Genomic DNA, 25763 nt, shown 5'->3' with positions numbered 1-25763 from the left:
CATAACGTAGATGGCAGGGGCCTGTAATCAAGTAGACACCGTTTCTTGTGTTGCAATTAGTGTGCCGTTTTTGTTGCCTTGGTCTCTGCAGCTCCCAGGTCTATGCTTTTAGTTGTAGTGGTCAAGAGGCAAATTGAGCATGATCCACCAGAAAAATGACGCTCGACTGGTAGGAGGGCCCATAGTGTTGGTTGCCTAGCTCATTAGATATGAGGGCGAGTGTGTAGAAGATGGTCCCTCACATTTTTTGTGCATTTGTAAGCAAACAAGTGAGTGGGTCCAGGAGTGAAGATCCGAATGTTGAGGATCGCCCAATGTTTCTTGAAGACTTTCTGTATTTTGTTGGAGGAAGGGGTGAAGGTTGTAACGCATGTTAGTGTGTCAGTTAGACTTCTGTCCCTACTCTCTAACAAACTCTCCCTGTGGTTGTTTTTAGCCCGCTTTTTAGGCCTGGTGTATTATCTTGTGTGGGTAGTGGTGGTCCTCTAAACTGGATCTCAGGAGAGATGCCTGCCATTCATATTTGTTGGTAGTGTAGCAGTTGCTGACGTAAGCAGAGGAACTGACCTACTGGTAGATTATCCCTTAGTGATTTTGGGTGGTGGCTTTCGTAGAGTAACAAACTGTTTCTGTCAGTTGTTTTTTAAAAGTTTGTTGTGATCAGTTAACCCTCTTGAATTGAGATTGATAGATCAAGAAATTATATGGAGGTCTCTGATCAGGTGTTGGTGAATTTTAGATATGGGTCCAATGTATTGACCTAGCTGCAGAATGATGCACAGGTTTCTGAGTCTCCACTCCAAAACAATTAACTGTCATCAATATAACGAAACCACAGTAGTATGTTGTTGTGAACAGGCTTTCTCTCATGTTCAATGTGTTTACTTTCAAAGGCAGCCATGTAGATGCAGGCCATGCTGGGGGCAAAGTTGCTTCCCATGCTTGTGCCTTGTATTTGGTGATAAAGTTGGTCTTGCAACTCAAAAAAGTTTTATTTGAGGGCAAGAGATGCACATTCAACGATGAATGTGATGGGGGTCTTGGAAGGCCATGGATCCTCCTGGTAAAGGATGTCCTCAAGGATTTCTAAAGTGGCATCCTGGGGAATATTAGTATATAAGGCTTCGACTTCCAATGTCACAAGGAGGCCTATTTTCTCAGGTGATGGGAAGGCCTGTATCAAGTTGAGAACATCCGTAGTGTCTCTCAGGTATTTGAGGGTCTTCATTACAATCAGTCGCAGGAAGAAGTCATAGAATGTGCTGAGAGGTTCAAGAAGTGGCTCAATGTCCCAGATAATAAGACGTCCAGGTGGGGGGTTGAATCCCAAATTAATTTTGGGGAGGATGTAAAAAATATGGTGTCCGAGGTCATTTGTTATTCAGGAAGTTGTCCTCTTGTTTGGTGATCCATCCCTCTGTCTCTGCCTCTGTGATTAATCCTTTGATTTTCATGGTCAGGCGTTTGGTGGGGTCCATCTTAATTGGAAGGTAGTATTGTCGGCATTCATCGTTGTAGGTAGTTACATCCTGTAGAACGGTGGCGCCGCTTTGTCAGCTGGTTTCACCACGATGGTGGTGTCGTCTGTAATCTCTCTGAGTAGATTCCTCTCTGATTTTGACATGTTGTTGAATGGAGGGGGTCCACTTGTTAGTGCTAGTTCTTTAAGGATAGCCTGCCCAAAGTAAGTATTTTGTTAGGGGTGTTTGCTGCTGGAGGCATGCAAACATGATCTATCGCGCAGTCCTGTGCCTTCTTCCAGGGTGCAGGGTTTGTCTTGAAAATAGGCCCGCAATCTGATTTTGCTGAAGAATTGGTGTCGTTTCTGATGTAGGCGGAATGTGTCTTCTTGTGGAGTAGGGACAAATACAAGGCCCTTCTCCAATAGGCGAATTTCATTTTCATCTAGCTGTCGTGAAGAGAGGATGACTATGAGTTCCATTGCCTTGCTCCTCAGTAGCATCTAGGCTTCTAGTTCCTGCCAGTGAACGTTCTTGGACATGCCTCTTCTTTCTCTTCCTCTGCCTCTCCCTCTGTTAAAAAACAGGGGTTTGGGAATCGTTGACGCATCGGGAATTGTTAGGGATACCCAGATTGTACATTCCACATCGGGGTAGGTCCCGAGAACATGTTTGGCTGGTACGGATGTGTCTGAAAATTAGGAAAGGGGGGGAAGCAGGATGGTCAGTAAAATGACCTCTCTGTCTGTTAAAGTTGTTCCTGCCCTCGTAGCTGGAATCACTGCTCCTAGAAAAGCCGGCTGAGTTCTCGTCAGATGATGTGTCGTTTGTAGAGAATTGATAGTCCTCTTTTGTATAAAGGTATACCTTCTCTCTGTCAAAACGTTTGACATCATTCTGCAGTTTATTGGTTTTCTGCTTGGTGAGATTATCTTTGTGTTCATTGATTTCCTTGTTAATTCCTGCCAAGCTGGATTTAAAAACTGTGATAGTTATGCCTGTTTTTTTTAGTGCTTTCTCTGCTACTGTAATTTGAATTAGAAGGGCATCTGAGAGGTGTTTGGCTGTGTTGAGGATTAGGACGAGCCAATCTCCACTGGATCTCATTTTTTACTTATTTTTGTATTTTTCCCTTTTTTGTTTTTCAATTCTTTGCAGTCTTTAATTACTGCTTTTTCTTTTGATGTCCCTTTATTTGTTTTCCACATTTCTTTCAGCTTTTCCAACTGTTTTTGAAATTTTTAACCATTCTTTGAAACTTTTTTTAACTTTAGTTAGTCTTTTTTTTTCAAACAAGAATTTGTGCTCTGTTTTGAGGCAGTGTTTCTTCATCCTTGATTATATTCTCCTGTTGACTTTTCCATGGGATATTACTTTATTACAATGTTTGCTCTGTATCCTGAAATGCTGCATTTTGTCATCAGTTTCTTCCTCTCCTTTTTGCGGCAATTTCTATGGAGCATTCATAGTTGTCATTAGACCGCTCATTTCTTTGGTAGCTATGCGTGCATTATGCGACTAAGGTGCACTGCCCTCAGGCACTTCCACATTCCAGTGGTTCCTATTGAATACTGGCAGTCTTCCCTCTGTGGAACACCTTCTGGCATAAAATGTATGTAATCTCCTGCCAGCTGGAAAGTAAAATAAAATGCAATACCATTGATTCCTGCACCAGCCTTGCTTCTTTTGTTTTTCAGAAATGCTCAGGAGCACAATGTCATTAACATCTGCCAATGGTGAACCTTGTATAGGTGTGGTGGATGATAAATACTGTGTTTGATGTTCTCCAGTTCTGTCTGAGACTATGAAGCCTTTGGATTCTATTTACTGCTTTACTGCAAACTGTCTCTGTTAAACACTAATCCAGTAATCATGGGTAACAAAATTATGTAAGGTTATTTCTGTCCTGTGTGGCCAATCAAATGGCTGTTTTGATTTATATATTTTTGGACTTTCCATAGGTACCACAGTGGTCCTTCGGGGTCCATATAATCAATGAGTGGGTTCCGCAGGAGTGCTTCATGGGTTTTACTTCCTCTTTTGAGTCCCACGCTAGTAGTGCAGAAACTTGAACTTTAAAAGAAAAAGGCTTTGTTTACTATGACGAAGGTAGAGATATTTAAATTTGAACCTAGAGATTTCCTCACAGGCCCAAATAGGAAAGGTAATTTGAAGGTTTATAGTGTAATATTGGCATTTTTATGTCTCAATGTACAGTGGTACCAATAATTGGTAGGGCGGGACCTGTGATAGACAGAGAAACAGCAGCTCATTGGCTAATCTCAGTAGTTTCATGTATAGACAGATAATTCCCATTTTCTTACTCTTCACAGGGTGTGGCACTTATCAGTACACAAAACCCATTCAGTGCCTGATTTTTTTAAATTTTGAATTTTTGGGGGGAACTGAACCACAAACAATTGCATTGGGAGTACAAGAATAGGAACATCACTCAGGTGATAAAGAGGAGAAGAAGCAAGTAGACCAGCGCAACACCTCCCACTCCATTGTCTAAGTGTAATTCTCCATTCCCCCAGGTGAAGAGAAAGCTGGTAACTTGCAGCCTCTGCAACAGGGAAGATTTATTCTTTTTGTGCCTCTAATATGTGAAAGCACACCAGGCAACTCAATGCTGCAATGAGGAAGAAGGACCCTCCTCATCCGGAGCTCTATTCCCAGCGTGCAACATGGTGACACTGATCCTGCATTCACTACAGGTGCCCTGAGCATTGATTGGAACTGCCTCTACCAACAAATTGCTCTCTATTGCATGGATAGCTGTACATTTGTGTTTGCAGGGGGCATATTATCTCTACCGGCGGGGGCAGCGAACTGGGAAGTGAGCCAGCAGCAGCTGAACTCCAACATCCAGGTTCCTTCTCTCCTCATCACCCACGTCACCTGCTAGCACCCGGAGGCGCATTTAAGCCCCCTTGACATCCCGCAGTGTGGGACACATCAGTTGAATTCCAGCGGGGGCAGCGAACCGGGAAGTGAGCCAGCAGCAGCGGGTCTGCTGGAGTCCAACATCCAGGCTCCTTCTCTCCTCATCACCCACGTCACCTGCTAGCGCCCGGAGGTGCATTTAAGCCCCCTTGACATCCCACAGCACGGGACGCGTTCGGGACGCACCCAGGCAAAGCCCTGGCCAAGGGCAAGCCCGTTCTGCACCTGTCAGTGCCAGGAAAAGACATCTCTTTGGCCCACCTTGGAATTTCTGCCTGAGTGGGTAAGACATCTTGACTTTTTTCTGATTATTGCAGTGGTCAAGCACTCCACCCACCACCAGAATTCTGTGTACCCATAGACCTGGTGCTGTGCTCTTTGAACATAATAGGGGGAAGGTAAAAAAACAAAAATGGGAGGAGTCTAGCCAGAACGGGACTGCCAGCTTATATGCCAATACATTTGGGGTTATTAACAGTGTCACCATATTCCCAAGTTACCACTCTAGCTTGGCTTCCTTAAACACTGGTATTCGCGCAGAAGTTGGACGCGCTTGTAAAGACTTGGAAATTTAAATGTGTGATGGTTGTTTAAAACTAGCTGTTAGCTTGTGTGGTGGTAGTATCCTCTTCTTTGCTACAACTTTTTCTATAGTCGAAAGTATTTGCTGCAGAACTGTGAAAGGACGCTGCTAGCGTGTGGACTAGGTGCAGGAGTTGCAGTAGATCGTAAAAATGGGGAAATGTACGTCTCCCTAAATCAAAATTCACCAGTGCACCCACATTCCCTCCTACCTCGATTGATAAAATGCTGCAGAGAGTCATAGGGGTGGTTAATACAGAAATGGAACTTACGGAAAGGCGATTGTCACTTACACCTGACCTATCCACTCCAATGCCCAATCCACCTACTCTGCTAATTCCTTCCCAGACACCCTCAGGAGATTTACCACCATAATTACCCCGAGATGCCCCAATTAGGAAAGCTGCCCGAAGAGGCAGGAACACTACTAGTATCCCAAAGAATGGGAAACGAAAGCAAACGTCCGAGGCAGGTCCCAAAAGAAAGAAACTGTGTGAAGATGTTGCAGCCACCAATGGGGAGGGTGAAGGGCAGGAACAAAATCAGTATAGCATCCCATCCCCAGAGCAGGCTTGAATTCCCCTCAATGGGCATCAGACCTGATGGCAGAATTGAAGAATAATCTAAGAGTGTTTGTAAGAGAGGAACTGGCTCCTCTACTTAACTACCTTGATAAACTGACAGCAGTTGGGGAGAATAGATCACTTAATTCCAACCTAAATCCCCTACGATCAACAGGAAAAGGGATAGACATGGGCTGCCAGGAGGACTCTCCTCTCCTAACATCTCCGAACGGGTTGGGTGGGCAATCTCATGCCGGTCCCATCACAATCCAAGAGACTAGGGACTTGAGTGCCAATAACCAACAGGCGAGCATGAGTCCCAATCTTGTTACTGGGACACAGACAATACCTCCCCCTACAAGGGGCATAGACAAAACTACCCTCCCTTCACTCGGGACAAGTGGGAATTCTAGTAGGCAGGCACCGATAGATGGGACCGATGTTATGCCCGATACAGCCAATTCGCCGACTATAAATCTACCCCCTGCCTGCTCCCCGTATGTAGGGGTGGGCGGAATTTGCAAAATTCACTTTCGCAAATTATTGCGAAAATGTTAAAAATCTCCGCAAACCCACGGAAATATCGCGAAGATGCGGAAGTTTTTTTCCCGCCCGTTCGCGGTATTTTCTGCATGGTCGCGGCTCGCCAACTTACCCATGTGGTTGCGGCCATCTTGTTTTCAGTTGTCTCGCGGTGCATGATCGCGAGAAGAAAGACGTGACCGCGCGACGCATGATGTCACTGCGGGCGCGAACTGTCGCGAGACAGCGCAAATGGCTACCAACAATCCAACATCTCATGGAGAACACGACCGGATCGGGAAAACTTGTCGGCGAACGCGGGGATTCAGGTAAGGCGATCGCACGCACGCAAGAATGTATTATATTACAGCGCGAGCAAGAAACAAATTATCGCTAAGCTGCAGAATGCGGAAATTTTGACATTTTCGCGCTTTCCGCGGAACACGAAAATGTCAAATTATCGCAATTTCCGCGACCGGAACGAAATTTTAGCCCAGGCCTACCTGTATGTAGTCATATTGGCAGGAATCCCTGTACTTACATCTCATAAGAGGGAAACACAACTTGATCTCAGAAACAAATGCCTCTTCTGGCGAGCATAGCACAGACAGTTTGACTATGGTAGGGCGGGGGAAATTTTGATGGTTCATAGAGTAGGTTGAGTGGGAAATCGATCAAAACAAGTCCAAGGGGGCTGCGTAGTCATTAACTTCAAAAACCCCAATACTTAACCAGACTATACATAATCAGGATACACTGACAGGAATCAGACTCTACCCTCTGGAGTTCTTTTATATCCAGCACCAAAAGTCATCGATGGGTCATATCCCCTCCTCTATTACGAGATGGCAAACAAGACCGTTAAGGGAGGGTGGATGGAATGTTCTCCCCCAGGCCCTCAATATTTAACATCCCAGTCAATAACAGGTATGGAATCCTGGAGGAGGTAGATTGACAAGAGGAGGGTCTTAAGGGGGAGAGGATTCCTGTATCACAGGGGCACGACTCTGGATTGGAAAAGAGCAGTGGGTCGAGGCCAGTTACAATAACCAATGCTATAGATACAACACAGATGGCCGACATTGGGCCTTCTGTCAACCCACTACTTGTCCCTGGGCACAATTTATCCAGAGATGGTCATTCTACAAGGCCATTAGATAGCCAACACTGGACTTTATCCAGGGATATGGAAACTCTTAGCATTAGTACTCCCAGAGCCCTTGCTGGTAAAAGAGGGCAAGGCAATAGCTTGAGAATTTTATCATGGAACGTGGCAGGACTTAAAAATAAACTACCTTGCCCAGACTGGGGACTCTTTGTGGATAAGCAGGATATCTGTGTGTTCCAGGAAACCTGGGCTAGGGAAGACTTCCAGAGGTTGGGCTTTGCTACTTTTAATATCCTATCCACTTCTGGGGGTAGAGGCAGACCCTGAGGGGGTCTGTCTATTTGGGTGAGATCACATTTGGGCTGTAGAGCTGATTAGCTCCCAACCCCCTCGAGCGACATACATTGTGTCTTGAATACCTTCCCTTCAAAGATAAAAGTTGCCCTTATTAATGTTTACTCCCGACCTGTTCCTACCAGCCAAGAATCAGTCACCATAGACCAATTGGGTCTTTTTATGCCTACTATTGAACCCGCCACATGGTTGATCGTTGGCGGTGATTTCAATTGCCATTTTTAACCCCTTACTGATTCAAGTAATACCTCCCCTAGTGAAGATTTACAATGGCTAATTCCAGATCCACAAATCCAACCTATAAAAGCCTGGTCTCCGCTGGCATTGCAGCTCAACTCACTTATGTTAGTACATTCCTTAAGAACATGCAATGGTCGAACAAAATCAGACATTAGCTTTTGTATTTTTAGTATTTTCTTTGTTTTTTTAATGCAAGTTTTGATGTCTCTTGTTCATGTTTTTAGTTCAATTCCCCAAAATTAATAAAATAGCACAAACATCTGGATAGAACCACCTTTCATGGTTAAAAGATAGAAAAATTATTCAGTTTACTTGTCATCTCTGTCTATTAGCGTAAATATATCTTTACAGTATAACCTAATGGCGAACACCTTTAACAACAGACTTGGCCTCAAATGGCTTCAATAGTCGGCTACTGCAGATTATAAGTCTCAGATTTGGCACAGAGCAAGCACAGTGCATAGTGGTGCTTTCGCCGCCTAAGGGGGCTTGGGTGTCTGGAGAGAGTGGACAGTCCAGCCCGAACTGCCAAGCCAGGTCCTCCCTGGACTGGAAACAAGCATCCTAGGACCGGTTTCGGGCTTTCAGCCCTCGTCAGCCAGGATAGCTTGATTCCAGTGGCATGGAGAGCAAGGGACTTACGTCTGAGCATACCCTTCTCACTCAGGGTGACAAATGCAAAAGAACTATTGATGGACAGACTGCAGAACAATGTCATACATTCACCCCAGTACAGAGATCTGGGCATAAATCCATCGTTTTTTTGCTCACCATGCCATTCCAGTTTGGACCCAGCCATTTGCAAATGAGTCTTGACCCTGTGCCCTATGGGAACAGTCCAGCCCGAACTGCTACGCCAGGTCCTCCCTGGACTAGAAACAAGCATCCTAGGACCGGTTTCGGGGTTTCACCTCTCTTCAGCCAGGATAGCTTGATTCCAGTGGCGTGGAGAGCACGGGACTCACGTCTGAGCATACCCGTCCCACTCGGGGTGACAAATGCAAAAAGAACTATTGATGGACAGAATGCAGAACAATGTCATACATTCACCCCAGTACAGAGATCTGGGTCTAAATCCATAGTTTTTTTGCTCACCATGCCATTCCAGTTTGGACCCAGCCATATGCAAATGAGTCTTGACCCTGTGCCCTATGGGAACAGTCCAGCCCGAACTGCTAGGCCAGGTCCTCCCTGGACTGGAAACAAGCATCCTAGGACCGGTTTCGGGGTTTCACCTCTCTTCAGCCAGGATAGCTTGATTCCAGTGGCGTGGAGAGCACGGGACTCACGTCTGAGCATACCTGTCCCACTCGGGGTGACAAATGCAAAAAGAACTATTGATGGACAGAATGCAGAACAATGTCATACATTCACCCCAGTACAGAGATCTGGGCCTAAATCCATCGTTTTTTTGCTCACCATGCCATTCCAGTTTGAACCCCAGCCATATGCAAATCAGTCTTGACCCTGTGCCCCATGGGAACAGTCCAGCCCGAACTGCCAAGCCAGGTCCTCCCTGGACTGGAAACAAGCATCCTAGGACCGGTTTCGGGCTTTCAGCCCTCGTCAGCCAGGATAGCTTGATTCCAGTGGCATGGAGAGCAAGGGACTCACGTCTCAGCATACCCTTCCCACTCGGGGTGACAAATGCAAAAAAACAATTGATGGACAGAATGCAGAACAATGTCATACATTCAACCCAGTACAGAGATCTGGGCCTAAATCCATCGTTTTTTTGCTCACCATGCCATTCCAGTTTGAACCCAGCCATATGCAAATCAGTCTTGACCCTGTGCCCCATGGGAACAGTCCAGCCCGAACTGCCAAGCCACGTCCTCCCTGGACTGGAAACAAGCATCCTAGGACCGGTTTCGGGCTTTCAGCCCTCGTCAGCCAGGATAGCTTGATTCCAGTGGCATGGAGAGCAAGGGACTCACGTCTGAGCATACCCTTCCCACTCGGGGTGACAAATGCAAAAAAACAATTGATGGACAGAATGCAGAACAATGTCATACATGCACCCCAGTACAGAGATCTCGGCCTAAATCCATTGTTTTTTTGCTCACCATGCCATTCCAGTTTGGACCCAGCCATATGCAAATCAGTCTTGACCCTGTGCCCTATGGGAACAGTCCAGCCCGAACTGCCAGGCCAGGTCCTCCCTGGACCGGAAACAAGCATCCTAGGACCGGTTTCGAGGTTTCACCCCTCTTCAGCCAGGACAGCTTGATTCCATTGGCATCTTGTGTGTTTTACACATTCAAAAGCAACCAGTGGCACACAATTCTCATAATGCAAGCCTTGAAACAAAACTACAGATTGATCATAAGCTTAAATTTAACAGCATGATCCTAATAATTAGAGAACAAGAACAAAAGATCAAAGTGTATGTCAATAATACACCAATGTGTTCAATGCAAGTTTTAGGTCACAAGTTGAATATAACTGAAGACTCTGGAGCACCTTACACATTCATCATTGACAAACATTTTGACTTCATGTTTGTGCACCAAGTTGGGATTTTGCCTTAAATTAAAGCACTTACCATGGCAGACCATTGACTTGAGTAGTTATTTCTAAATAAAACTAGAATTTAAAGGAAAGACTCCAATCATCAGAATCTATATGGCCTGCAATGGGGTATGTGTCCTAGGTTGGAAGGACCAGAGATTAATACAAATAGTTTTGAGTGCAGTGGACCAAGAATCTACCAATTGTGAAAAAGATTTTAGATCCATGCTTATTCATGAATTTTCTAAGAGGTTCAGTAAAGGATGAGGAAAATGAATCCGGTTCACTTGTTTAATCATACTAAAGTACAACTGTCTTTCAGTCAAAGTAAAATTAAGAGGTGTTCCACTGTGCATACAAAAGGACCTGCAAATTCTTCTTCAGTGTCCAAGGAAATTACTGAAGAGATTAGATCCTCACAGTTGGTCTCACTCGTAGTGCTGACAAAAAAAGGAACCTTGGTAGTGTGTAGACCCTAGAACCTTGAATTCAGATAGCATGGACAAGCATCCTTTTCCCATTGTAAATTAATTGATTTTCCTGGTGAAGCTGCAGTGTTTTTACCCCTTGATTGAGTCCATAACTACGTTCATAACTCCTTTTTTTCTATTTCACTACTGCAGAATGCCGTTGGACCATACATTTGCCTCATCCGTCTTTAAGGGACAATGTACCATCTCTTTAACCCCTTCAGTGCCCATGACGAGATGGTCTCGTCATGGGCCGCGGTTGCGCTGTGCCCATGACGAGACCATCTCGTCATGAACTCCGCCCGCTAATAGAAAGCCCGGCACAGGGCGGGGAAAGGGCGGGGCACGCAAGAGGTTAAAGACATCGAGGACAATGTCAGATGTTCCCAAGATGATACCTGAGTTAGCTCTAAAACTGTCAAACAGCATTACAATGTTATATGCAATGTATGTTCCAAATTGAAATGGAGGGGTCTTCTTGATATCTGACAAGTGCCACTTATTCAAAAGTAAAGTTGAATATCTCAGACACCATATATTGGCACAAATTGTTTCATGAGAGTCTTTAGTAAAGGCAATTACACCCCAGCTCAGTGATAAAGAACACTTTCTATTCTTTTGTGAGCTTAGCGAGTACTACTCCCTTTTCATTGAAGAAGTATTCAAGAAATTCAACCTTACCAAAGCACATACACTTAGACCATTTGTTTAGGGCAATGTGTGAATAATCAAAGTTGAGGAATGTGCATATGGATTAGTGGCGATATTATCTCAAAAAGTGGTAAGAGATTAGTTGGCGGTAGCATCTGTATCCCAGACATTCAATAAAACAGAAAGACGATATCCACTAATTGAACATCAAGTGCTTGCTTGTGTTTGGACTGTAAATCATTATATACACTTCATATGAGAAAGACAATTTGTGCTACAGACCGACCACAATGCTCTGGTCCATATCGGTCCCCTGTGGGTGGATTGACATCCACAGTCCGGATTGAGAGACTGATCCAAATTTCTAGGTATATTGCTTTGAAGTCTTTTATGTGCTGGGAAAACATAATAAATGTGCACACTGTTTACCTAGGCCACCCTTGCCAGATTATGGAAGGAAGGCATTGATAACAATTATGTAGATATGGGTGCTATCATAAGGGAGGGTACTCTTCTGTAGTAAGTGCTCTTAACAGAAAGGGTTTGGCTTGTTGAGGATGTTAAGGATGATGTGCTTTTGAAAAGTGAAGGAATAGACCTGCACGGGCTGGCAACAAATAAAAAGCCTGTGAGCTGCATTGCATTCTTTGGTGAGGTTGCCAGTGTGTTGAATGTGGTGGAGGATATTCTGATCAGAATTGATAAGTATGTCACACAGGAAGGGGCCATGAACATTATCATGAAAGCCTTCCATAATAGATATATAAGCATGGCGGCCCACACAAATTCCTCCTGGGCCTAAATCTGGTGACCTAGCAGATCACTTTGAAACAAAGTTTGAAATGTCTGCAAAATGTGATACAAATCTTAGAGACCTCACACTGCCACTGCAGCCACCACTCTGACCTCAATCTCCATGGCAAAATAACTTGCCTTCAACACAGCTGGTCCTTTTAAAGAAAATGAGAAGTCACTTGCAATATGGTATTGTATTAGTTGATTACATCATAAAGAAGTCACCTTTGTAGAGAGATTCACCGCCACTAAAGTAGTAGTCTTGGAACTCTTCAGTAGAGCGGCATATCCAGAAAACACTGTTAGTGATAATGGAGTACTATTTACTTCTCTTCAGATGATCAACTTTCTTAAGGCATGCCGTATCAATCATATCAAGGTTGAATTTATGACCCCGAATGTAATTGTCTTGTGGGAGCAGTGAATTGATAGCTAAAGGCTAGCTTCCATTTAGCTTTTCAAAACAGGACACCAGTCATTCACATGATCAGAGAGAGAATGTGGGTTTACGCACACACTGTGAGTCCCAATGTAGCTGTATTAAGTCCATTAAAGTCTCTCAAAGGTAGATCACCATCTTCAGAAGTGTGTTCATAGTAGCTTTAGAACAAATTCCCCAACAAAATAGAAATTGGGGAGGCTGTGGATTACTATCACATTCTGCATGAATAAGGTTACCTGTGAGAGTGAAAAAAAGGGCATTTCAAGTTCAAAAAAGCCCCTAAAATTGGTAAGCTTAACAGAGGGAGTATTATTACACAAGAGGGCAAATGTTGAGAAGGGAGTTTGAGCTGTCAATGAATGTGATATAGTTTCCTGCTTCTGACAGTCTGTTTACACCCACTTCTACCAAGGGAGCCTTGTGCGATGGCAGAATCAATCCTGAACTGAACAATCAACATTCATAATATATAAATTTCAGTAGGGACATGGTTCAGATTGAATCTGATCTTCTTGAAGGAATCATAGCTGTCCGAGTTAAACTCACTTCTAGATGCGGAACTTCCAACGGGAGGATTCTTCAATATTAGATTCTCTGATTAGCTTTTTATAGGGAAAGTATATTTTGAATTCTTGACTATTTTCTCCTTCTCCTTGTCCTCATTTTTATCTCCTTCTTCCCTTCGTTTCTCCCATTTGGTATGCTCCTTAGATCGTTGGCAGAGACTTTGGGGCAGATTTACAAGCCCCTTGCGCCTCGTTTACGCCGCCGTTGCGTCACTTTTGTGATGCAGCGGCGGCGCAAATCCTGCGCCATGGTGCGGGGTACTTACAACGTGACGCATCTGATAGATGCCTCATGTTGTAAAGCCCTGCGCCACATGTAGGCGTTCCTGCGCAGGGTGCGGCGTTCCAGCGCAGGAACGCCTCCTAAAAGTGGCTGAGTGAAATCTACAACATTTCACTCAGTCACTTTTAGGCCCATGCTGCGTCAAAACCCTGCGCCTGCCTGAAGCAGGCGTAAGGATTGACGCAGCATTAACAAGATAGGGCCCCCCAGAGCATTGCTGGAGCTGCGTCGCGCTTGCGACGCAACTCCAGCAATGCGCCACGTTTACGGCACAGATGCGTCACGCATCTGTGCCATTTTTGCCCCATGGTGAGCCGCATTGTAAATGCGGCGCATCCATGTTGGCGGAGCTGTGGCGCACATTAACTGGCGCATCCCTGCTGATATACAGGGATGCGCCAGTCATTGTAAATATGCCCCTTTGTTCCATAGCTGACAGTTGGCAGTTCAACCAGTATTACACCTTGCAGTTTTTGATTTCTTAATGTCTTCTCTCTGTTCACTACCTTGCAGTGAAGGCTATTTCAGAATTAGAACAGCTGTGCAGTCACTGAGAAAACAATCTTGTTGTACCTGAGGAAAGCGATGTCGAAACGTAATTGTGGGAATACGTTATTCTCCTTTGATGAGTCCATTAATTTCAGACATTTCTTTCTTGCATATAAATTATAGCTGCTGATTCTCATAATAGCAATTAAGTTAACTAAAATAGCATGCTACATACAAAAACATGCTATGCTTAGTTCTCACTGAGAGCCACTAAGATGAATACCAGTCCAATATAGAATCGTAGATGGGCAGCAGTGCATACATGCCAACATTTTGAACCTGCTAAGAGGGAAATTTGGGGGGGGGGAGAAATCGGGGAATTCATTTTCCTCTTTGACTTCCATTCAAGCAGAGAATATTTTAGGTGGGAGACACCTAAAATGAAGCCATTTTGGGTTTCTTTAAATCAGGTCTGTTGGCATGTATGGCAGTGACTAACAAGGATGTTTTTTACTGAGCAGTTAAGAGTAACCTAAAATAGACAACATGAGTAAAAGATGAAAGGTTGAGAGCTCATTTAAGTACAAGCGGGCACAGGGATATGTACCGGAGGCAGAATACCCAGTCTCCCTTCATCTTCTTATAGGAAGCAATTTACCAAGCATTTTTAATGCCTTACATGTTGCCATTTCTCGGGCCAGATGTCAAGGAGGTGCCTCATTCCACCTTCTTCTGGCTATTGGAGGTTGCTTGATTTACCCTGGATGGACTTTTCCAAGATTTAATGTGTTGAACTCCTGTGCTCCGAGCATGGCAGTCTTGTTTAGTCTTGTTTGAATATTACAGACCATGACCTACAGAAGGAGACTGTACCACTGACAGGAGCAGGTGTTCAATCACATTGACTTTAGGCTCATGGGGACTAACAGAAGCACTGACATTGGCCCTTTCAGCTCTCTCCAGGGTCCAGCTGTTCTGCCTGCAGAGGATGTGATTACAAGTTTGAAGGGACATTTTGAGTTGTGCAACAATTATTGCTCCACTGTTGTGTTCCCCTAACTAATTTTGACGGGTCAAAAATGGCAGAACTTAATTGAGTGAAAATGCCTGAAAAAGGCAAAAGTTCCAGAATGTGGTGTGCTAAATACTGATAACCATTCCACAGCTCATTTCTAGCTAAAAACAACTTGTAAAAGGAGGCATTTACTGCACTCAGTAAATAATGTGCTCCAGTGTTACGTAGGATAAGTATGTCATCCTTTTCTGGCCGACTCCGATTCAGCACCAAAGTGGTAAAGGGTAATAAAAGGGTAAAAGCCATGGGGGAAAGAAACTGCTTCAGGAATCATGAAGGGCACCCCATGCATACAGCCTGGTTAAGTTTGAAATCTCTACCCACCGCACCCTAAATATAGACTGTGGCAGGAGCCGATGTCCAGTAGTGTTGACTTGTGGTGCGTGTAGTCCAAAAGCACAACTGACAATGCTTTTTCTAGCGTTCTCCAAGGGCCATTTCTTCTCTCTACACACAGGGATGAAAGGTAACAATAAGGCAGATATGGCAAGGGGAAAAAGTCTGTTGCATGCCCCCTCTTCAGTTCTGGTATCGGTAAACATACCCTCTGTGAACCAATCACAACATAAAATTGCACACACCATAGATGTAGCTCAAACATGACAACCATTTCATGAGCAGTGTACCGGAGACTATAACTCAAGCTGACGACAGTGATTCCAAGAGAGGGGCAGAGCAGCATTGATGCCATAAGGAGTTAATTCCCTGGCCTCACTACTAGGTCTGAGATGAGGGATGGAACTGAGTCCTGTTGAGTAACTGAAACAGCTAAGAATTATCTGGCACCAGTGTAGGACACAGAAAGAGTTGGACAGATGACTGTCAGAAGAAATGTGAGATTAGACCTTGACCTACTTCCTTTTCCCCCTCACTCTGGCAGATGGCGTTTCAACAATGCTTTACTTTTGGAACCAACTTTTTGTTCTGAATTTAATGCCTTTGCCACTGAATTTTTCCTTCTTAACCATACCCCTGATTCCTCTTTTGTCACTGTCTGGGATTCTTTTAAAGCAGCCTTTAGGGGTTTTATTATTAATTTTGTAGCCCGACGGAAGAAACTCCGAGTAACCGAGTCCGAACGCATTTTAGCTACTATTAAGACTTTAGAGTTCGATTATCATGCTTCTAAATCTGAGATTTCTCTTAAAAAGCTTTTTGATGCGAAACTTTCCTTCAATAAATTTACAACTGATGCAGCTTCTAACCTTTTGCTAAAATGTAATTCTAGGTACTATGGAGGTAAGAACAAGATGGGGAAACTTTTGGCCAATTACTTAAAGATAAGGAAGGAGCGAACAAAGATTGAGTCCATTAAGACTATCACTGGGAACTCTTGCTTTCAAGATAAAGACATTCTTTCTGAGTTTGTTAAATTCTATGATAATCTTTATACTCCCGAACATGTCCCGGAGGCTACGGATCTCCTCTCACATTTTCACTCGCTTCCCTCCCCCCCGGCCTCTCACGTTGATTTTATTGCCCTAGAACGGGACATTTCGCTTTCTGAAATCTCCCATGCTGTTTCTAAATTACGACATGGTAAGTCTCCAGGTCCTGATGGCTTCACTATTGAATTTTACAGCCACTTCGCTTCTCTACTTCTCCCTAAACTATTACTATTATTCCAATCCTATTTTGCAGCGGGTTCTTCAAGTGGTTCCTTCCAACAAGCTTTAACCCCTTCAGTGCCACGCCCTTTCCCCCTCCTGTGCCGGGCGTTGCATTAGCGGGCGGGGTTCATGACGAGATGGTCTCGTCATGGGCACAGCGCAACCGTGCTCCATGACGAGACCATCTCGTCATGGGCACAGAAGAGGTTAATCTGTTTGATTCCCAAAGAAGATAAGGACCACTCGTTATGCAAAAATTACAGACCAATTTCCCTGGTCAATACGGATTATAAAATTTTGGCTAAAATTCTGGCATTGCGCATGGATCCCCTCCTACCTGATCTCATTGGCCCTGAACAATCAGATTTTATCAGAGGCCGTCTCTCATCTGACAATTCCCGTGTTTTTCTTAATATTCTTAGTAAGACTTCCTCTATGTCGCTTCCCTTCCCGGCTATTTCTTTAGACGCGGAGAAAGCCTTTGACAGGATTGGGTGGGATTTTATGTTTCAAGCTTTACGCTGGATTGGCTTTCCTTCCAAATTCATCTCTATTATTTCTTTACTCTATTCTAACCCCCAGGCTTCCATTTTTGTCAACGGGATGACCTCGGGTTATTTTTCGTTACATAGAGGAGTGCGACAAGGCTGTCCCCTATCCCCCCTACTTTTTGTTTTAGCCCTGGAACCCTTTCTTACCAAAATTCGTCTGGACAACAGTATTTCTGGTTTTAAATTTGGTTCAAATCAAGTTAAACTCTCGGTGTATGCTGATGATATTCTTCTTTACTGCTCTGATCCTGCCTCCTCTATTCCCTCTTTTCTCCAACAGGTGTCTTCCTTTTCCCCGGTCTCTGGTTATCGCCTAAATGCTGATAAGTGTGAGATTCTAACTTTAAATCCTATTTGTCAAAAGCACCTTTTTTCCCAAACAGGTTTCTCATGGCAACCATCGAAGATCAAATATCTGGGTGTTTGGTTCACTCCTCTCTTGTCCGATACGCTCAAATTTAATTTTGATTATGTCTTCAAGAAAATGGACACAGCTATTCAACGTTGGAACCCGCTTTTTCTGTCCTGGTGGGGTCAGCTCAATTCTATAAAAATGATGTTATATCCCCTTCTGCTTTATACCATTTCCATGCTTCCAGTACACATTCCAGTTTCTTTTTTTAAACTGATTGATTCTTTGCTGCTGAATTTCTTATGGAATGGCAGGCGGTCTCGGATAGCTTTGATTTCTTGCGCAAGGATAAGGCCCAATCTGGTGTGCGCTTTCCGGATTTCAGAGAATATCATCGGGCTTTCACCTTGAAACAATCGACCCGTTGGTTCTCTTCAGATCTCCCGCGCTATCCACCTGTCTGGTTAAATATGGAATCTTCCTTTTTATCCCCCTTTACCTTTCGCGAGTTCTTATCCTTCTCGTCTTCTTTAGTTCGCTTTCGTACGCCTGTTATCTCCCATTCCCGTACTCTTCTTCTCCCTTACATAACATCATCTTACCCCTCCCTCCTTTCTATTCACAACCAACCGATATGGCACAACTCTCTTCTCAAAATCCGTAACCGCACCATATTTTGGAAGTCATGGCATTCTCGAGGACTATGTTGGATCTCTTAATTACTTTCCCAGGATGCCCCACTTTCTTTCCAGGAACTTCAATCCGTTTTCTCATTGCCCTCTTCTGCTCGACCGCAATATCTTGCTCTTCTCCCAGTCCTGATCTCATACCTCCGTGCCTTAGTGCCTCTTACCGATATTCCTTCGGACCGCAAAGCTACTACTTTATTATTGGAGGCGTCTCCCTCAGCTTCTGCCATTTATAACTCTTTCCGTCACTCCACCGACAGACCAAAATCTAAAATTAAGAATACATGGGAACGAGATCTTTCTCGGGACTGGCCAATACCCCTTTGGGATAAATTATGGGCTAAGCTTCATAAGACCTCTAGAGCTGATAACACTACCCAAACCTTATATTTCATTTATAATAGAACTTTATGTACTCCACTTACTTTATCCCGTTTTTCATCAAACGCATCCCCTATTTGTTGGTCCTGTTCTTGTCCTAATGCAGATCTCAAACACATGTTGTTTGAATGCCCTCATATCTCCAAATTTTGGCGCCTAGTTTGGACGCAAATACAAAAGATATTCGAACTTCAAATCTCTTTTTCCCCTCCGCAAGTTTTTCTAGGTTCCCTATCACCATCCCTCCCACGATCTCCTTCCCATTATCTATTACTTGACCTTCTAATTGCTGTAGCTTTTCATACCATTACTTCTAATTGGAAGCAGGCTGCAAATGTCTCCTATCAATCTTGGTGGAATGCAGTTTGCTTCCATCATCGCCTGGATACTAATTACGTATCCCCCATTTCCCTAACAATTAAACGTGACATAATTTGGCTTCCTTTGGTATCCTATCTCTCCTCCTTTGCTCCAGCACTCGTCTCTCCAGATCCTGACACAGTTGAGGTGCGTAACCCACCATGATTTCCTTGTTTCTTTATTGCCTTTTTGATATGATATTGCGTTCTACTATATTATTTGGTATTTTTTGTTTCTATACGAAAGTTTGGTTATGTAGACTTCATGCTTGTTATGTTTGCTTTTAATGAGAGTTTTTATTGAACTGCTTATTCTTTGTACATGCTTATCACGATGTCTTTACCCCTTTCCCTCCCCCCTCCTTTCCTTTCTTTATCTTTTCAATAAACTCAAACTTTAAAAAAAAAAAAAAGAAGAAATGTGAGAGTCCCTCACTGGTTTTCAGCTGACAACACTTGGCTTAGCAGTATGAAAATAGACAGTAGTTCATGACTCTCATTAGAGTAATTCTTAGGTGGAATGTGAGTCATGCAAAGTTCAAGATAACAAAACATCTCTCCTTGAGTTAGTGAGGCCTTTGCAAAGGTTTCACTGTTAGGAAGACCCAATATACTTACAGTAAAAGCATCCCTGAACATTCTGCATTCCGTGCTGCTAGGGTCTTGTGAATCCTGATCACACATGTAATAAAAGTTATTGAAGGAAACATCCAGTGTGTAAATGACAATTCCGCCTCCTGCAGCGACGGAGCTGAAGATGTTCGCTATCATACTGCCTTTAATCTAGAGAGAAAAAAGTAGAGTTTATTACCTTACTGTTAGCTGGTTTCTTGGACCTAGAGATGCTGATGGATGATAATCACCATCTAAAAACTAGCTCTCCACAGCACAGAGCAATCACATTATCACACATTTGCCTCCCACACCAGATTGGCACACATATCTGTATTCATCCATGATGGTAGTAGACAGAGGTTTTATACCTTCAAAAATAAAGTGAGCAAACCCAAACCCCTGAAGAAATTTTAATTTAAGGATATGACAGGAAAATCAGGTTTTGTTGCCCACTCCCTGGGGAAAACCATCAAACAGATTATGAATGATGTTTCTTGTTACTCTGACAGGAACTCTAGCTAACATACCTGCATGTTTTGATAACAAAGTAACTGTGAAATTCATCTTAAATTCCAGATAGTATATCCTTGGCAGGTATTATTGTAACTCCAGGTGTTTCTCTTCCTTTCTCTACATCCAAATATGCATTTTTGTTACAGTTACATCTTGGGCCCCAATATATTACACCGTAATTAAGACAAGAGTGGACGGCTGACGGTACAACAGACATCTGTATCTTCATGTTATAACAAGGGAGTTTCTCTTACCTCTATATAGGTTGTAGCACAGGATGTAAAGTGATGGAGGGGTTAGAATGCAAAAGGAGCACATGGTGTGCATGCACGAGAAGCGTATAATTTATTTGAACAACTGCCATAATAACATTTTCAATTGTAGCTGCAGGCACCAAGAATCTTATTTAAAATATGCATTTTGCAGAACAGATATAAAGAGGAAAAAGCTTCAAAGGGTTGCACAAAAAGGTATGCCTTCCTGCTAAAAAACTAACCTGGACACAATGTAGGCATTCTTGCCCTAAAGGGGCAAGGGTGGCAGCATTGAGGTTAGGCAGTCACAAGTGCACCAGCACTAGAGGAAAGCAAAACTGCTCCAAATCCTTCAAAATATGACGCTGTTCTGCAGCAACTTCACATGTTGCGCGTGTGTTACGTGAAATTTAAATAAATATGCCACAGAGGTTTAAATAAATATAAGCAGTCCACATAGTTAAAACCCTTTTCCTGAAGAAGTCTGACTGCCACCAGGACAATTTACATCAGCTTGTTGATTACATCACAAAGGATTCCTTTAGAATGACCAACACAACCTGGGAAAAAACCTGGTAAAAAAAACTCCGTCTATGACACCAGCTTTTATTGAGTTTAGAAATGCATGTTAAGAAGTGAAAGAGGTTCTTAATTGTGCTGTAATTAGAATCCTTATCTGGCTTATGAATTAGAGTTTAAATGCTAATGTCATAAAGTGTGGTTTACAAATTCTTTGCAAAATCTTTGTATATAACTATATATACTTTAGAGGTTGCACCAGAATTCTGGAATACTCTCAATAAATCTCTCAGAGAACCGATCTAATCAATTAGATTAATGAGAATTAAGTATACTTTAATTATATTTTGTATCATGACATATTTTTAGCCAAGTTTTAGAAGTCCACAGGGATGAGACCAAGAAATATTTTAGCTAGCAATGAAAGTAGTCAGAATACAATCTGTGACTCAAAATTACAAAAATTGTGTTGAAGTTTGTTTAATGGCATGTAGCTGCCCCTAAATATGTTTAATTTAACTGTTAGCTCAACCTGCCTGTGTCTTTGAGCCAAAAACACTGTCCTTATTGAATGTAATTGAATTGAGATTTGTAGAGTGCATTAGGACCTCAAAGGTATCCTGTCTCTAACCTCATAGAGAAAGCCTGAAGGTGTCTAAGGTGCCTTCCTGAACTGAAGCAAATCTTGAAAAGCTCTCAGAGAAGGCGGAAGACTGTTACAAGGTTGAGCGGCCCTAGCTGAAAATGCCTGGCCTGTTGCATAAGCTACAATGTTCGCATAGCTCCTCAAGGAGTACTGTCCCATCGATGGCTGACACAAGGGAATTTGGTTCAATACACCAATCATGAAATTGAAAGACAGGTTATTAAAGCCTCCGCAAATACCATTCCATCTGTTATTGAAATTGAGGCATTGATTTATGATTGCTAACAATCCATAAGGGGATCAAAGGCTTCATGGAAACTGTAACAAACCTTATTTAGTTATTCACAATATTTCACAGACGCACTGTACTTTGAAGAATGAACACTTTTAAGTAAAAGTATTTATTACTACAGGAACAATCTGTTTTAGTAAATCTTTAATGCAAATATACAGAATATTATAAAAACAGCAAGAAGACGTGATTACATGCCTAAACATTTAACTCATATAAAAATGTATTCTAAAACTGAACACTCTAACATTTACTTTCATTTGCTGCATTCTGTACAAGGGCTTAGTACACTGCTCAAAATGTCCTTGTTTATTATTGTTCATTCAGCAACAGCCCTGGGTAGGTAGAATAAACAATCACTTCCGGACCAGAGCTCAGGCACTGACTAATGGGTCCAATTTAATATATATCCTGGACCAATCTTTTTTTAGACACAGGAGCATCTCGATGGATTTTCGAAGGTCGACCCATGCGTGAATTCTATCCCAGCTGACACACGCCCTCAGGTAAGTGGAGAGTTAGAGTATTCTAAGGCATTCTGGCAGACTTGCACACCCTATGCTTATTAGGATAGGAAGCACTAGATAAGGAGTACAATTATATGTATTCATATAATCAATTTAATAGCACAATGGTTGAATTGTTTATATTCTTCACTTGTAATGCTCCTTACACTATTTTGTTTCCTTTTATTACTCATTGCAGCTCACTTATTGTATACAAGAGTCCAATTACTTCTTTTTTTTTTTTTTTTTAGCATGAGTTTTGCAAAACCTTATTTATTATTTCTTCCTTATAAATATAGGTGTTGCTCCAATATGGAAAACAGTAGTAGTACTCTGCTTTTCTTAGTTACAAACTTGAAAACTATTTTTAGGATTTAATGCTGACCATATTCAAACAGATGGACAGGCACAACACTCAATTGTGAAATGAATATTGAAAGTAGCTTCTGGAAGTGGGCGGGACTAGGAGTCAGCTGCACACAAGTACACATAGCGTGGTTGGATGCCTTGGGGCGAAGTGTGAGTGAATGGGAGAAAACAATATCAACTGACTGATGAAGTGCAAAGCTTCAAGATGCCCTAAGGAATATTGTATGCACAATGTGCTTATGCAAAGAAAATTCACAGATTGGCTTCTTCGAAGTTTGTTATAGATTGCAATTAAAGTGTTAAAAAACGGTCGATACATGCCCATGAAGGAACCAAGCCCCAATTAGGCTTGATGCCAACTTTGCATTCTATACCATCTCAGTGTATAAAAACATCCATACTCATACAAAAACAACTTCAGCTGACACTCTGATTTAAAGACCCAACTGTAAGAATCCATCTATTTTCCCAAGTGTTATTCCAATAGTCTTTTGGGATCAAGCATTGTTCTTCTTCTTCATCACCATCCTCTGTCGCTTGAATTCTTTGCCTTTTTTCTTTGGTTTGAGCAACTTCCCTGGTGGACTGGTCTCTATCTGCACTGGCTTCTCCTCAGCAAAGATTTTGAAGATGTCCTCTGTGGGATCTGCTGGAATAATTGCTTTTCCTTCACTCTGTCTCAATTTTTGTAAGTCCTTCATTTGCTGTTTCTCTTTGAATTTAGCTGCTGTGGCCAAGCGTATCAACCGGCGATGCATGTTTGGTGACTAATAATGTGGGTTTTCATACAAAGTTGGCCCCCCGAAGTTGCCTTGGAATATCTTTGTCAGATTCAAAACGAAGCAAGGACCAATTTCAACAAGAGCCGCATCTTCTTCAATAATCTGAAAATTTCTGAACCAGATCCGGTTATCTGCTACAGTGAAGCTGAAAACATGATCTACGAACGGCTGACGTTTTGGGAGATAGCGGGGCGTGGAAAATATCTGAATAAAAAGCTCTTTCAAAAGAGCATAATGAGGCTTCTTATCAAAGATCGGGTCGAAAGACAAGAGTGGCCATGATCCTTTCAGGCAGTTTCCAGTCATCTTCAGCTCTGCCAGGGTGTGAATATTCTGAACTAAAAATTTAGCTGATTGCCCTTGTGGAGAATTTGAAAACCATGCATAGAGGTCCTGTTTTTTCTTGGCTTCAAAATAAATGCATTTGTTACAGTTTTTCATTTCACAGACCTCATTGATCACGAACAGCTTGTCCTTGCGGTCCATTTTAGTGTCTTCTTTAGAATGTGGCATTAATGTTCTTAAGTCCTGCATTAAATGTCTTGTCCAATAATCGATTCCTCGGGAAGAAAATACGAGCACATGCTCCTTGTTCTTCCATTCCCCCATGGAAACCGGGGTAGGAACCCAATGCTCTTCACCATGCCCTGGAATGGCTGCTGTCTGCTGCTCATCATTGACCTGAGGTTTTTTCTTGTTTTTCTTAACTTCAGCGGTGGAGCCACGTTTTCGCTTAAAATGAAATGCCAATTTGTGTACTTTTTCGATATCCCTTTGGGTATGCCTGAGTTACTAACAAGAGGGTAAGATCTGTTTCCACAATTTTCGTGGGGGAATTATGGTTGTAATTTCCTGAAGTTGCTGACATCATCCGGTGCCTTATCAGTTTAGGGGCCCAAGAGGTGCACTGTGAGCTAGCCAGGAAGTAAGTCAACATATTCTGATGGTATGAGTGAACTAAGTTCCAGATAGTTTTAGAACTTATGTTGCCTAAACATACAGTCTTACTGAGAAAGTAGGAGCCTCACAACAGGAAGACATAGTGACTTCAGTGTAGAGTTTCTTAGGGAGAAGAGATGCATTGCATACCTTGTTGACAGCAAAGGCTGGCTTTATCAGTGCAGGCTCGAAGACAGTGTTACCTGCGAAGGGCAAATACATGCTGCAGTCTTCACATAGGACTCAGCTTTATCAGCTTCAGGCAGGATGTAGCATCTGCGAAGTGCAAAGTGTCTGGTAGTAGATGAGACTGTCTCTGGCAGAATCTCAGGCGATAATATGGACAAAGGACCTTTCGGGACAAGTGGTCAAGTAGTAGCCCTTATTTAATAAACCTTATTAGAAACTAGAATTTCTGACAAAACTCTAGGAATGCTTGACATAGATGTTTTGCAGCTATATGTGCATCAAAGATGTTTCCATATGAACATATAAGGTAAAAGATTGTCAATTCAGACTAAACTATTTTGGCCAAATGTCTGTATGTTTTACGATTCAACCTTTACCTGATGAAAAGTAGACATTTGATTCAGACAAATGTCACATAAAGTGTTGCATCTATGTAATTGATCAAATGGCTTTTTTTTTTATTAAAAATTAAAGACAGATACATTCAACAATTGTTGTAGGGTAAGACCAGCTTGGCACAGAAATATTTCTTACTATGGTACATGATTAACTGGCCCCTACAGTTCGTAAGTTTAACCCCTTCAGTGCCCATGACGAGCTGGACTCGTCATGGGCTGCGGTGGCGCTGTGCCCATGACGAGTCCAGCTCGTCATGAACTCCGCCCGCTAATGCAAAGCGCGGCACTGGGCGGGGAAAGGGGCGGGCATGCAAGGGGTTAAGAGAGAAAGAAAAGAAAGGAGGAAGAGGCAGAGAGTTTAGTGTTGAAACAAGATAGGAAAGGGACATGTCAGTAGGCATTGTAAACGCTTGGCAGTACATTAGCGGTAGCTATACTTGCTCTGTACAATTGACAACAAAAACTGGGGTGTTCTTGGATCCTGAGAGTTGACGTTTGATGTGTTAGGGCTCGGTCCTTTGGGTCACATGGCATGGATTTTAAAGCACAGGTCCAGTGTTTATGGAGGTTCATAGGAGTCTAGATAGGTGTCCAGGGTTTCCCACAACCCCCTTGTTGACGCTTTCCATGGCGAGTACTGAAGTGCCATGCTGTCTGATCCTCTGAGGTGTGTGATCCAGTTGCTCCAGCCTTTGTAGCTAGTTTTGCTTGTGCCTTTCCAGTTGTTCAATACCATTTTAAC

The 25763-nt window shown here is 42.9% G+C and overlaps 1 protein-coding gene and 1 pseudogene across 1 annotated transcript in view; both read right to left on the bottom strand.

Moving 5' to 3' along the window:
- LOC146839615 (membrane-spanning 4-domains subfamily A member 4D-like) overlaps window positions 1–25763 on the bottom strand; it is a 293092-nt gene that overhangs the window by 71253 nt on the left and 196076 nt on the right. The window contains exon 5 of the mRNA XM_085651694.1: window positions 19618–19782. Within this exon, the coding sequence (XP_085507820.1) occupies window positions 19618–19782 (165 nt within the window). The remainder of the gene's footprint in view (window positions 1–19617; window positions 19783–25763) is intronic.
- LOC146839616 (ribosome biogenesis protein BRX1 homolog pseudogene) lies at window positions 23211–24656 on the bottom strand (annotated as a pseudogene).

The sequence above is a fragment of the Triturus cristatus genome, chromosome 4_1 (genome assembly GCF_964204655.1).
Source record: "Triturus cristatus chromosome 4_1, aTriCri1.1, whole genome shotgun sequence".
NCBI lineage: Eukaryota > Metazoa > Chordata > Amphibia > Caudata > Salamandridae > Triturus > Triturus cristatus.
This window is presented reverse-complemented; position numbering and strand designations above follow the sequence as displayed.